This window comes from Athene cunicularia (genome assembly GCF_003259725.1).
Source record: "Athene cunicularia isolate RWA chromosome 1 unlocalized genomic scaffold, athCun1 chr1_part2, whole genome shotgun sequence".
Classification (NCBI taxonomy): domain Eukaryota; kingdom Metazoa; phylum Chordata; class Aves; order Strigiformes; family Strigidae; genus Athene; species Athene cunicularia.
The window spans coordinates 12,365,883-12,378,411 of NW_020799092.1; the positions used below are offsets into that span (position 1 = coordinate 12,365,883).

The 12,529-nt window shown below is 45.9% G+C and overlaps 1 protein-coding gene across 8 annotated transcripts in view; it reads left to right on the forward strand.

The window, feature by feature from the left end:
* Positions 1-12,529, forward strand: part of CACNA2D4 (calcium voltage-gated channel auxiliary subunit alpha2delta 4) — a 130,450-nt gene that overhangs the window by 60,469 nt on the left and 57,452 nt on the right. For all 8 annotated transcript variants that reach the window (XM_026868373.1, XM_026868376.1, XM_026868370.1 and 5 more), the window contains 2 exons: positions 344-471; positions 3,614-3,694. In XM_026868373.1, the coding sequence (XP_026724174.1) occupies positions 344-471; positions 3,614-3,694 (209 nt within the window). The remainder of the gene's footprint in view (positions 1-343; positions 472-3,613; positions 3,695-12,529) is intronic.

Sequence of the window (12,529 nt, forward strand, 5' to 3'; positions counted from 1 at the left end):
CTGGCCGTCAGCAGCTCAGCCTGGCCCGGCCCGGCCCCTCACCCGGGGGTCGGTCGCTGACCCGCGCCTGCCGGGGGGTGTGAAGCACAGGTCCGTGCTTCGGTAGTGAGGGAGACCCCACGAACGGCCCCGGAGTCCCCGCGGTGAGGGGTGCACCGAGAGGGCCCTAGCGCTGGCACGTTTCGGTGCCCCGGGGGTCCCCGGGCTCCGTCTGACGCAGGGGAAGCCCCAGGTGATGAGGTGCCCGTGATGCGCCCAGCCCAGGGCTCCCACTGCGTTGCCCCGAGGAGGGAGGGCTGCCGCTCCTCCACACCAAGGCTGCCCCTGGGTTTTCTCCCGGCAGGATATTCCTGACACAGAAGGACAAAGAAAGTATCTTTACCATGGACCACTTTCCTCTGTGGTACCGCCGGGCGGCCGAGCATCCCCCCGGGAGCTTCATCTACAGCATTGTCTCAGAAGACGATTCAGGTAATCCCAGGCTGAATGCGCACAGAGCTGAGGAGAAGGGAAGAGAAAGCTTTTCACATCTTGCATCCCATGCCATCCTCGTCCTCATTTATCACTGCCTCCCACCTAGTGGAAGTGCTAAGACCTGGCCTCTTGGTCTTATCTTTGCACTGGCATAGAGACAGAGGGGATACGGCCAAGGTACTGGACACAGCAGAAAGACAAACCTACAGGCTGTGGGGAAGGCAGTAAGAGCTGCATAACATGAGGTTTCAGAGGAGGTGAAGGATACATGAAAATGCAGGGTCTGGGAAGACCAAAGGATGTAGGGAAGCAGGGGCGTGGGTGATCACAGTGTACTTGTGAGGCTGGAGAACACATGAACCATGAGATGGGGAAGGTGTCACAGAAGGAATTAGACAGGTATATGTGACCAGGCCTGGGAGGAACATCATCAGGAGAACTGGATGAAAGTAGCAGCAAAGACTGATGTGGTGTCATCTTTTTCCATCACCGCTTCCCATGAGAGGAGAGGATGGGTTTGTTATAGAAGATAGCGAAGGAAAAGGGGGGGGTTTTCCATGGCTTGCTCTTGATGAGGGTGTCTCATTGGTCCCCCATCCAATCATACTACTATGGCACCTCTTGCCCAGCTAAGGAGCTCAAACATGAGAAGTAAGCAAGGAGTGGCTTTTCAGCCTCATGCCTAGGGTGTCTGTTCTTATAAGTTTACAGGGCCAGCCAGGACCTCCTCAAAGGCAGGAAGAGAGCAGAAGAGCCCAGAAAGAAACAAAACAAAATACTCATGTGAGATTCCTCCACAGAAGGCAGAAATCCCCTCTGTGCTCCTTCCTGGCCCCTAGCACTCCATCTCTGTCACAGAGCTCAGCACTTTAGCTGTTAAAGCTTTTTGTGGTGCAGTGGTGGGAGGCTGGTGGGTGGGAAAGCAAGTAGCAAAGAAGAGAAAATCAAACTGGGAGGCAAGAGATGAACCAGGATGTAAAGGGAAAGGGATAGAAAGAGAAAATACTTGAAACCTTCCACAAAAGCCTCTCTCTGCCCAGCACTTGTACATCTCACTTAAAAGGCAAGTGTGGGAAGAGGAGGAGGCATGGCAGGAGGGACCTTTTACTGCCCTGCATGCCATGGCATTTGCTCTTTGGAATAGTGCATGGATTAGAAAACCAGGCAGTGACACCCTGTGGGGCTTCCTAGGGCAGCCGTTACCCAGGCCCTAGTAGTCACTCCTGGCTAAACATCGGGGCTATGGCTTGATACAGCTTTTATGGAAGTTACAGGTATTTTTGCATGGATAAAGACAGAAGACAAACAGCTGCCACTGTTTTTTTGTATTATGTGGCTGTTGGTCAGAAAATTCAATCAAGCCTAGGACCCCATTCACCTGGAAACCCTACAGGCCCATTGTAAGAAGTAGTACCTGGCCCTGAAGACCTAACTGTAAGGGAGATTATTAGTCTCTTTAGAGATGAGTAGCTGGGTTTAGAGGGACTGAAGAGCCAGGAAATAATACTCGGCGCTTCTGAGACACAGTGCTTCACAGTCAGAACAGAGTCCAGGCCTTTCCTTGAAATCTGATGAAGCCAAGGTGCCCCACCTTTTGGCCAGAACAGATCACCCTGATATAATTATATGTTGAAGTCCCTCTTTCCTGCTTTTCACATGACTCAGTACATGGCCAACCTATGATAAGGGGTTTTTGTGGCAGGTGTACTTCTCACCACATAAGAAGGAAGAGCCCAGAGACTCTGTTGGAGAGGAAACCAGGCAGGGAAAGGCTGCAGATTATCAGAATAATTTATCCAGGGCTTCTCCTTCTAGTGTCCAAAAGTCCCAGAGAGAAGATGACAGCAGTGAAGGATCTGAAGTAGAACTGTTCTTGCAGTCCAGATCTCTCCTGTGATGGGTATTTGGGTTTTTTTTTTTTTTTTTTTTTTTTTCCCTAGGGTTGCTAAGAGTTTTTTGCTTATTTGTCCCATCCTAAGGAGAGCAAGAAATCTGGGGTTCACCATAAAGGCAGGCTTAGTCTCAAGTCATGTTAGCATAAATTGTCTGGGTATTTGTTTCACAAGATCTTTGCTCTTTTTGACATCCTTGAGCAAGTTAATCTGGCTTCAGTCCAAAAAAAGTGAGTGAGAGACTCCAGGCTAAACTATGGTAGACACAGAATCATGCTCAGGACACACTGGGTACCAACAAGAATGATGGAGGCAGAAATGGAAAGCAGTAATGAATGCTGGAGCTCTTGGAAAGGAAAGAATCCGTGACCCATCTGTCTGAGGAAGATATTTCCATACAGCATGCAAGGACAGAATCACTTGCAGGCTAGATCGATCATGCTGACCTTCAAACTGTCCCCTGGCAGTTCCAAAGGAGGTGCCCCAGCTGAAGCTAATCTAATCACTTCAAAAAAAATACAGAAATGGAATTGGTCACATGGACAATTGCAGGCTGAAACAACAGCACTAACAAAGAGAGGGGAGGTGGAGTTCAGTTGCTTAAACCTATCCAGCCATGCTATTTTAAATGCCCTGTGGGAGAGATCTGCACAGGGCTGACAGATGTGACATAGGACCTACAGGACGTTAAAGCAGCAGCTAAAGGATAATCGGGAGACCCTGGGGCATAACAGAGTTTAGGCAGCAAAATCCCAAGAAGACTTTTGTTTCTAAAATGGCGCGCACCCTGGAGGTATCTGGAAGCACTGCGTCTGTCTCTCCATTTTATAGTGCTGGCCTGGCTTGGGTAACAGAGCTAGGTGTAAGCCTGGCCTTTTCTGTGCAAGAGCCAGTGTCAGAAGCCTGTCCTGCTTCTCCTTTGTCTAGAGTTTAGCTGGTGCATGAAGCAGAGCCTAAGAGAAGCTCTATATGCCTATAATTGAGGATGCCAGTCCTTTACATTTTATGCTGAGGATGCTTCTTTTATCATAGGGCATTATCTAGAAGAAAAAAAAACCAAAACCAACAAACTATTCATAGCCCCTTAGGTTGCTTATATATCTTGAAAGATACAGTTTCTCTTTCAGGGTTGAGACATATGTACACACTGGCCTGGACAGGGAAGAGTGTGAGCAGGCTGCTCCCACTTCATTTTACTCCTCTCTGGCAGTAAGCTAACCAAGCCTGCTGTATTTGTGTCTTGACAGAGGGAGGTGGCCTACCAAAAGTGGTGACAGTGAGCACAGCTGTGGCTGTGTCTGTGGATGGGAAGATGGGCATTGCTGCAGGTAGGACATTCTGGTTTTAATTTTTATCTTGAATGAAATGGTTTCATCTTGTATTGAGAGTGGGAGCTGAGACCTGTTAGCTTGTCATTCAAGGAAAATGACAGGAGCCACAATAGCTTGTGATGTTGAAAACCAGGCTAAACAGAGAATATTAGAACAGGTACTGAATGGCTGATAGGCTTTTGAAAGGGAAATTGACTGAATGGAAGCTTCCCATCTTCAAGGCTGGTAAATTAATGGATTGAGACTCTTTCTCTGGAGCAGGAGCAGGTTGAGAAGTTCCTGCAAGTTCTGAACTGATTGCAGGAGGTACTTCTGGTTTTGTAAGAACGTTCATGCACTGCCATTGTTATCTCAGCTGAAAAATAACATCTGCTGATGGAATGTGCTTGCTTCTAGATTTCCAACTCAGACATTTGCAAACTTACCTTTGTATCTGAGCTTTAAACCCTTTTTGGGAGACCTTCATTAATCTATTTTTTGAAAATTTGTAAAGCTCATTATTTCTAACCGCAAAGCTTTTGAACTGTTACCATTTTCTGCAGCAATTCCTTCAGCCTTTACGGAAATACAGTAAACTCAGAATTGAAACCGCAGCCATTTAATGAATGCAATATTTATCAATAATGCTGGCATCATATCCAACTTAAACACTCTGTGTGTATTGGGGTAAGAGATGATGTAGCTCAGCGGAATTTTGTTTAGACCTTGAAACATTGACTAAGGGAAGAGGTTGACAGAACTGGTAATGGAGTAGTTATCTGCTGAGATGCAAAGCTGCTTGTGAAAGAATGGTTGGTGTTAATAGAGTCCTGTATGGTGGAAGGAATGACTGAGTAGGATAGATACCAAACAACTTTGCTGTAGGAGTATCCAGTAGAGAGAAGGCCATATAGCAGATACCTTCAGATCAGAGAGGATTGCTTTTGCCTAGGCTGGGTAGAAAAAAAATAATTATCTTCAATATTACTTATCAGTAAAACTATGGCAGTTTAACTTCATCTGATGAAGCATTCTTTAATTTCCAGGCTTTCACTAAGTTCCAGCTGAGAGTGGTACTCTTTAAGTATCACCTGGGCAGTGAGAACGTACTTAGAAGCTGGAGGGGTGTTATGAAATAGCACTTTTCACTACTATACCACCATTTCAAGCCCAAAACCAGAAAATTATTATGAAGTCTATCCTGTGAAATAGAGATAGTTTCAGTAAAGTTCATGTTAAATAGGTGCTTGGGTCATAGCAACTGCTCTCAAAACTGATACTAGCTGGCACTATTATGAATATACCAGAGAATGAAATGGCACTGAAACTGTACCAAGGGTCTCTGTGCAGAATGGGAGCATTTTTCTAAGCATGAATTTGGAAGGAGAAAAAACATTTTTTTAAAAAATAGTTGTTTTCATGGTTCTTTTCCTTCCCTTTCCTGACCTGTGAGTTACTGCAGAGACACACAAGCAGTTCAGCTGGCACTCAGAATAAATAGAGGAAGGAAACTTCTGGGTGGAAGACCTGGAGGAAGAACAAGTGGCAGGAGGTTCTGCCCCTGACAGAACCATTTCTCTTCTCTTAGCAGCACTTTCCACAACCCATGTGGAGATTTCCACCCCCTCATTTATGCTGAATGCTGCATCGGCTGTCTGTGTGGACATGCTGCGAAGGGACAGGATTCTCTGCAGAGGAAAGAGGGTGGAGAAAGCAGTGGAAGATAGGGAAAGAAATCACATTAGTAGCAATAAGGTAAAAATTCTGACATTTGTGGAAATGATACAGAACAAACCAGTATCCTCACTGGTAACCACAGAAGTTGAGACACAGAAATAAATTCTCAATTGCTTTTTTTCCTTAAAGGTACCACAGTCCCTTTCACTAGCACACACGTTATGTGACCTGACCACAAGCATCTTCTGCTTACTTCCACACGGCTGGGTGTTATTCATTCCCAATTTCTTATGCGTTCATGAAAACTACCCATATTTCATCCAAAGTATGGACTGCATGACAGCACTGGGGGAAATAGTTTCTTCCAAAGGGTCTAAAGTCTTTCAGGCCTCCAGCTGTATCCCCTATGGACTTCAGTGGGAGTGCAAGGGTTTGCCAAGTTATGTCACATCTGCTGGCTTGAGTGTAAGTTTACACCTTGTTTTGGGCATTTTAGGGAGCAAAAAGGCATTATATCTCTATTACCATTTGCTTTGATTCCAATAGTGAGTATGTTTATTATCTGAATCTTTCATACCATTAGTAATTTAAAAAACTCCAACAGGAAATGATTTTGGTCACACTACCTATTTGTTCTTGAGGATAGCAGCTCTGAGAAATAGGAAGCAGGTCTCTCTTCATCACCCCTCACAGTAATATGATCATCCTGAGTGGCTAGGACCTGATTCTAGAGGACTTCACCTCACAGCAGAGGCTGCAGCACAAATGATGTTGAGCAGTGCTGCAATACTATCCTGGGTACAGGAGAGAGGAGAAGGAAGGAGAGTGAGTAGAGACACAGAAAGAGGCAATCAAAGCAGAATGAGATGCAGATTGTTGTTATTGTAACTCTGATGGCATCAGCCCTCAGTGGGATTGATACTGGGTTCATTTAGAGTTAGGATACTACCAGAAGTTTGGTACGCAGCACTGGATCCCAGAAAGCCAAATATCTGGGTAGGCTTGTAGTTTCTGAATAAATGCAGTCCCAGTTCTGCAAAAGAGGAACAAACAGAGACTTAAGTGCCCCTATAAAAGTGCAAGTGGTACAGACTGCCTTATCATTCTGCCACTGATCATTACTGTCACTTGTTTGACTTGAAGGTGCTTGGGGGTGATTTGTAAGCGCTCTGAAATGTTCACTATGCATGCAGAGCTCTAGGATTTACAGCCATGCCTGTGGGGAGGGAGTATACCCTGTGCCCCTATGGGGAGGATCCCAGTGACAGGGAGCATTGGGCCCCTTTTCTTCTGGCACCTGAATGGCAGTCCCCAGCCAAGGCAGAGAAAGGCAAACTGATAAAATCAAATGTGCAGGAAGATGACACAGGCCTGGATGCTGTCAGGGCATGAGGGATCAGTCAGCTGGGATTAGAGAGCAGCCAGGCTAGAGGTCTGAGAGCAGAGATGGTGGGGGAGTACAAGGTCTTCCTTCCTCCCATTTCAGTATGGCACTAGGGAATCCCAGAATGGGTTTGGGGGAGTCTGAGATGCTTCTCTCACTGTTAGAGATGCTGTTCCACACAAGAACAGGTGGGTAGGTGGCAATTCAGAGGAAAAGTGGTGTCCTCTGCCTTGCCCTACCCTCTCACTTTTTCACCCACCTCTCCACTTCCCCAGTAGGCCAAGCCCCTGTAACTGGGGCATGCAAAGGGTTCAAGGTACCCACAAGTGTCTCAGAGGACATGGTGGAGCTAAGGCAGGGTCCATTTGTGTGAGCTGAGTTGGTGTGGCCTCTTTGGTGGGAGGCCGCACAGGCAAACTTACCCCTGGCTTGGCTATACCTGTTTTTTCAAATTAATATCATCTACCTGCTCTATTGTACTTTGGCACTTCAAAGCGCTATGCAAATATTAAGTAATGCCTGGATGATTAATTATAATTAATTAAAAGGCAGCCATTCTCCTGGGATGTCAGTCCAGTACTTTTCATGCACACTAACTTTGTTGGCAATGAAAAATAAGGAATTGTGATGGTACTCTCCCCAAGCCAAGTCCTGCCCCAGATAGCACTGTCATCTGCTCCCTCCCATGAGTCAGTAGTCTGGGGCTTTTTGGTCCTCAGGGGGTGCGCAGCAGAAATCACATGCAGTTGCTGACAAAAGCTTTTAGTGATTTAAAGCCCCAGTGAAACTGCTGGAATATGTGCAGGAGTTTAGCTGTCTCTTTGGGCTGTGTATGACGTCTCTTTCACTGCCTGACCTTCTCGCTGTTCAAGTCATGTAGTTATCAGTTGGCTGCCAGTCCCAACAGGGGAAGGTAGGCATTTCTTCCCATTAGGTTCCTTGCCATGTTGTCATGTCTCAGGGATGGGAGACAGCCAATACCAACAAATCATGGGGCATGCACAGGCTCTGTGGTGCCTAATAAAACAATTCCAAATGGGCACTTGAGAGATGCATGTTTATTTTATATGATACCTCGCTCCTCTGTTTATATTCAAAGTTACTGTTAGTTCTTATCTACAGTGACTGGACCACAGTGAAATTGTTATCCTACGATGATGATGGTATATACAGATGTATTTGGGGAGAGTCCTAGGCAAGCTCAAAGAAACGTGAGAAAAGAGAAATATTGTCTCTTTTACAGAGGGGGTTTTGGGACACTGAGTTATTAACGCCAGTATTTTCAGAAGAGCTTTGTATTCACAGCAGGAGCAGATTTTCAAAGAGGCTTAGATTTTTTTTCAAAAGTATTTGAAATCAATCAGTCTGAAAAATAGATAATGGGAAGTAATTTTGCCATTATACCACTGGTTAAAATGCAACCTCTATCAGCCTGATGGAAGCTCTTCATTTGAAAAGCGATTACAGGCCAGCTTGATGTCTCTCCATCCTCTTCCTTGGTCCCCAATTTTGGCTACCTGCTGTCTGTTACCAGCAAGCAAAGAGGGGAAGTGCAAGTGGCTTTTTCACCAGTTCTGTTGCTGTGGCATCTTTTCATACTAATCTACACACAATTCTGTATTTCCACAGTTTTGTTGCTAGGGTGGATAAAGCATTTCAACCTCCTCTTTAGAAAGTGACAAGTTGCACCTGTAAAAGCTGCTAAAATGCATAGAAATAAGATACAATAGCATAAGCACCTTTTACATGGGAATAACTACTTTCAAGCTGGAGAATTAAAATGATTTCACTAGACTGGGTTGGAAACCAGCATGATGTTACCCATACAAAACTTGAGAGCAGCTGTTTTCTTGAATGTGTTCTGACATATTCAGAAGGAATGCTGCCCCATTTTTAATGCTGGAGGTTGTGCCAACACTGGCCTGGTGCAGGGACTTCTGTGAGCTACAGAGGCATCACCTGGATGCCTTTATGGAAATCCTGGTCTCCCCTGCATCCAGTGGTGGCACAGGTAGAAAGAAGGAAAACTCAACTCCTTTTCAACCCTCACCTGCTGATTTCTTCCTGATCTGATTTCTTCCTGATGCCATTCCCTCCTGACAATTCCTGTAGCTTCCCAAACAGTTTCTCAGGCATCCCTTGGATCTGACAAAATGAGAGATATCTGAAGGGGCCATGCTTTGGCACTCAGTCATAGAAGGTGTTAGGGGCACTCAGTAAGGCAGAAATGCTGATTGTTTTAGTACTAACATCAGCCATGCCTTCTTGACCTCTCAGGACATCTGTCTGGAGGCCATTATCAGTCAGTATACATTTGACTGGCCTAAAGGTTGAGCTAATACCCCACAGGCCAGGATATCAACATTACACAGTGCCATTGATGTGCCAAAATGAGTGTTTCTTGCATCCTTCATCCATCCATATGCCTGCCTACTATCCATTGCATTCTACTTTACATACTGAGCCTTGAGGGAGAGACCTGTAAACAAAAAGGCTGCTTTTTGGGGTGTTTCTGGGGCAGACATAAGTTCTTCTAGGAGCCAGTCAAAAGTAAAACGGTTGCCTTATTTTGCACTAGCTCTGATGTTATAAATTCTGCCTTTCACCAAGGTTTGCTATCAGTGCTAGGGCCACATGGTTCCCTGTTCAGAGCAGGTTATCTTCCAGCCAGGCCAGTGAACGGGCAGAAAGAGCAAGCATGTGCCTGCAAAAGGCTGTATAGATGTCTCCATGCATAGACAGTAACTGATGACAAGGTGTTCAATTATGTTTATTTTATCCTCAAAAGAATGCTACAAATAGACATATGAGACATCTTCCATAGCATTCTGCCTACCCTGGCTGGGCATTGCAATTTGGTTTTCTTCCAAGGTTGTCTGCATAGGGTGTAAGATCTTCAGCACAGGGATTGTGCCTCCTCCCTCTGTGTGTGGACATTACCTGTTGCCTTGGGCATGAGCCCTTGCCTGAGGGAAAAGCAAAAACAATAGCCAATTCTCTAGAATAAACATTTCCTTGTAGCCGTGGCTGAGTGACAGAGTTTGTATGCTGCAGCACTTAACAGAAAAAAACAAACATTAAGTGCAGGAGCCCATGTGGGCATCACTTCACCCATCACAGAGCCCCCACTGTGCGTGGGTGCCTGTGTCCAGATCCTTCCCTCACCAGCTATTTCAGGGTATTTTCTCAATGGGACACCATAACAATTGTGAGAAATGGGATTCTCTTGTGGGGTCTGGTCAGGCATCTCTCTAGGACATTCCCAGTCCTGTAGCCTGTTCCAGGCTGGAGCTCCAGCCCAGGAGCCCATTCTTGCCTGTGTGTAGCAGAAATCTTCTAGCCTAAGGTTATCCATCACTGCTGCCTCCATAGCTCCTCTGATTGCCATGGTTGTCACGCCTGAAGGGAAAAGAGCTCTTGACACTGGCTCAGGAGAGGCTTGCTTATAGCTGGATTTTTTAGATTGGCACCCAGTGCCTTTGCCATGTTCCCTTTGCTTGCAAATTATTTGATATCATTTTAATTCTGAACTGAATTAGAGCAGTGCACAGGTTGTCATGGCAACCATTTCCTTGTGCCTTTTGGTCTGACTCATTGCAGACAATTACTCTCGCGCTCCAGGATTCACAGATGTGATAGGAGAAGAATCATGTGCTGGGGTTTCAACTTTTTTCTGCTTTTAATTTCCTTGCCAGCCTTTCTTTTATTAACTCCTACCTAGCCAGCATCAACAGGGAGTCTCTGCCCAGGGCCACATAGGCCTGTGGGAGTGCATTGCATGTAGAGTATCTGTAGATGCACAATGTGTGAGGGGTTTGTGCATACATGTGTGGATTTGCCTGCACAGTTTCTCTTCAGCACACTGTGTGGCTGTGATATCTGTCTGCATCTGTAACTGGGCGTGTGCACAGATGCATATACTCATAGAACAATTTGAACTTATTTCTGTCTGTGGTGAGGCTACATACTTTCATGTGTTTTCAGTGTATGCAGACAGGTACGTCTGTGAGTAATCTGTGTGGATGTGGAAGTATACCCAGTGTGTAGAGTCTGTCAACATGCACTGAGTGTTCAGGGGGACTGACAAACTGTGAGGGTCATGAATGGGCCAGGACCTTCCATTTGGAGCTGTGTGAAGATCCACAGGCTGCCAAGCAAATGGCATTAACACCTCTGACCAAGCAGGGTGCAAACCTAAATCTTGTGTGATTGAAAGGCCAGTGCATCACCTCACTCTCATGTGTCTCCGCAACAGCCCACATCTATGCATCTAGAGTACATAGAAGAAAGCAGTATTGTCCATGCAACGTCCATACCTTTAGCATAACTGCTGTCATGACCTGTTAGGACCTACAGTTCAGCAGACAAGCGAAGTCATGTGAGAAGATGCTGAAACGGATCACAAAAGCAGTCTGTAGACATATAAATGAAGGTGGTAAATATTGCAGCAGAGGAGGTTGTAGGAAATGTCTTGTAAGATGGTTTGACTTCAGACAAGGCACAAGCAGACAAGTTTTGCAGGGTGACAACCACAGAAAGTTAGCAAACCTGAGGACAGCTCCAATGTACTCCTAAGATACATTCCTTTTCCCACCAAACTCAACCTGTTTCCTTCCTGAGTTCATCATCTGCCCTACCTATCCATCTAGAGCACAAATGCCCCCATTAAAAGGCTATGTAATTGGACTCCTACTGCCAGCTCTTTCCCCTCAGAAAACATTTTTCTTCTCTTCCTTTCCTTCACTGGAATAGAGAAGCCCCACTCATAGGACCATACAATAATTCTGGTTGGAAGGCACCTCAGGAAGTCTCTAGTCACCCTTTTGCTCAAAGCAGTCAGACCAGACCAGTTTGCTTAGAGCTTTATCACATTAACAGTCCCAGAAATATTTCTTGTTCCTCCCTGGTGCTCTTACCATCTGTACCATGCAGAGGCTGTACTGATAGACATTCTGTTTTTCTCTCCCTATCCTTGAGCTGTATGAGGACCATCAACAAATCTTCATGGCTCACCAGGGACTGTGGAGGTGCTGAATGCTGGATGGTTTTCAGTAGGTATGGTCCTGGTGTTGAGTGGTGAAGAGCACAGAGGGTGCGGGAGGAAAGGAAACAGTGGAAGGTAGTTGTCCTCTTTCTGCCTACTGGGGAGCTTGGCTGGGAACCCTTGCCTGGAAGCACTGGGAAGCATCAGGCTTTTCCAAGGCCACGGGGAGGCAGGGGAGAGATGATGTGTGTGCAGGAGATAGGTAAAATGTGGACTACTGCCCAGGGTGTGTGGAGGGGTGGTCTGCTGCTAGCTCTCAGCACTGCTTTCACAGGAAGCAGTGCAAAGTCTGGAGTATGGGGAGGGAGCAGTTCAGCTTTCAAAGATAATGTGGAGCCCACATTTCTGGGAGGAGACAGTAAATGGCAGTGGCTGATTCTGTTGTCCTCCATCTGTCTGCCACCACAGCCAACTGCTTAGGCTGCTTAAGCTGGCTCTGCAGAGAGCCTATGTGGAACGGAAAAAGAACAGACAGCAGAGAAAGCTGTGTCTTAGAGGTCAGAAAATATAGGGATGAAGTGAGGATTGCTTACAAATCAAGCTGAGTTAGACCTTGCAAAGGAGATTAAAAACAAACATCAAAAGTTTCCTCAGCTATTTGAGAAAAAAAGAACATGAAGTGGGGCCACTTCTGGGCAGTAAGAGTGAAGTCAAGATCAAGGAGTCTATAGTCTGAGCCAAAACCAAAGAGGTCTCTGTACCCGAGTTATTGATAAGGGCAGCAATATTGTCTTTGGGGAAAGAAACA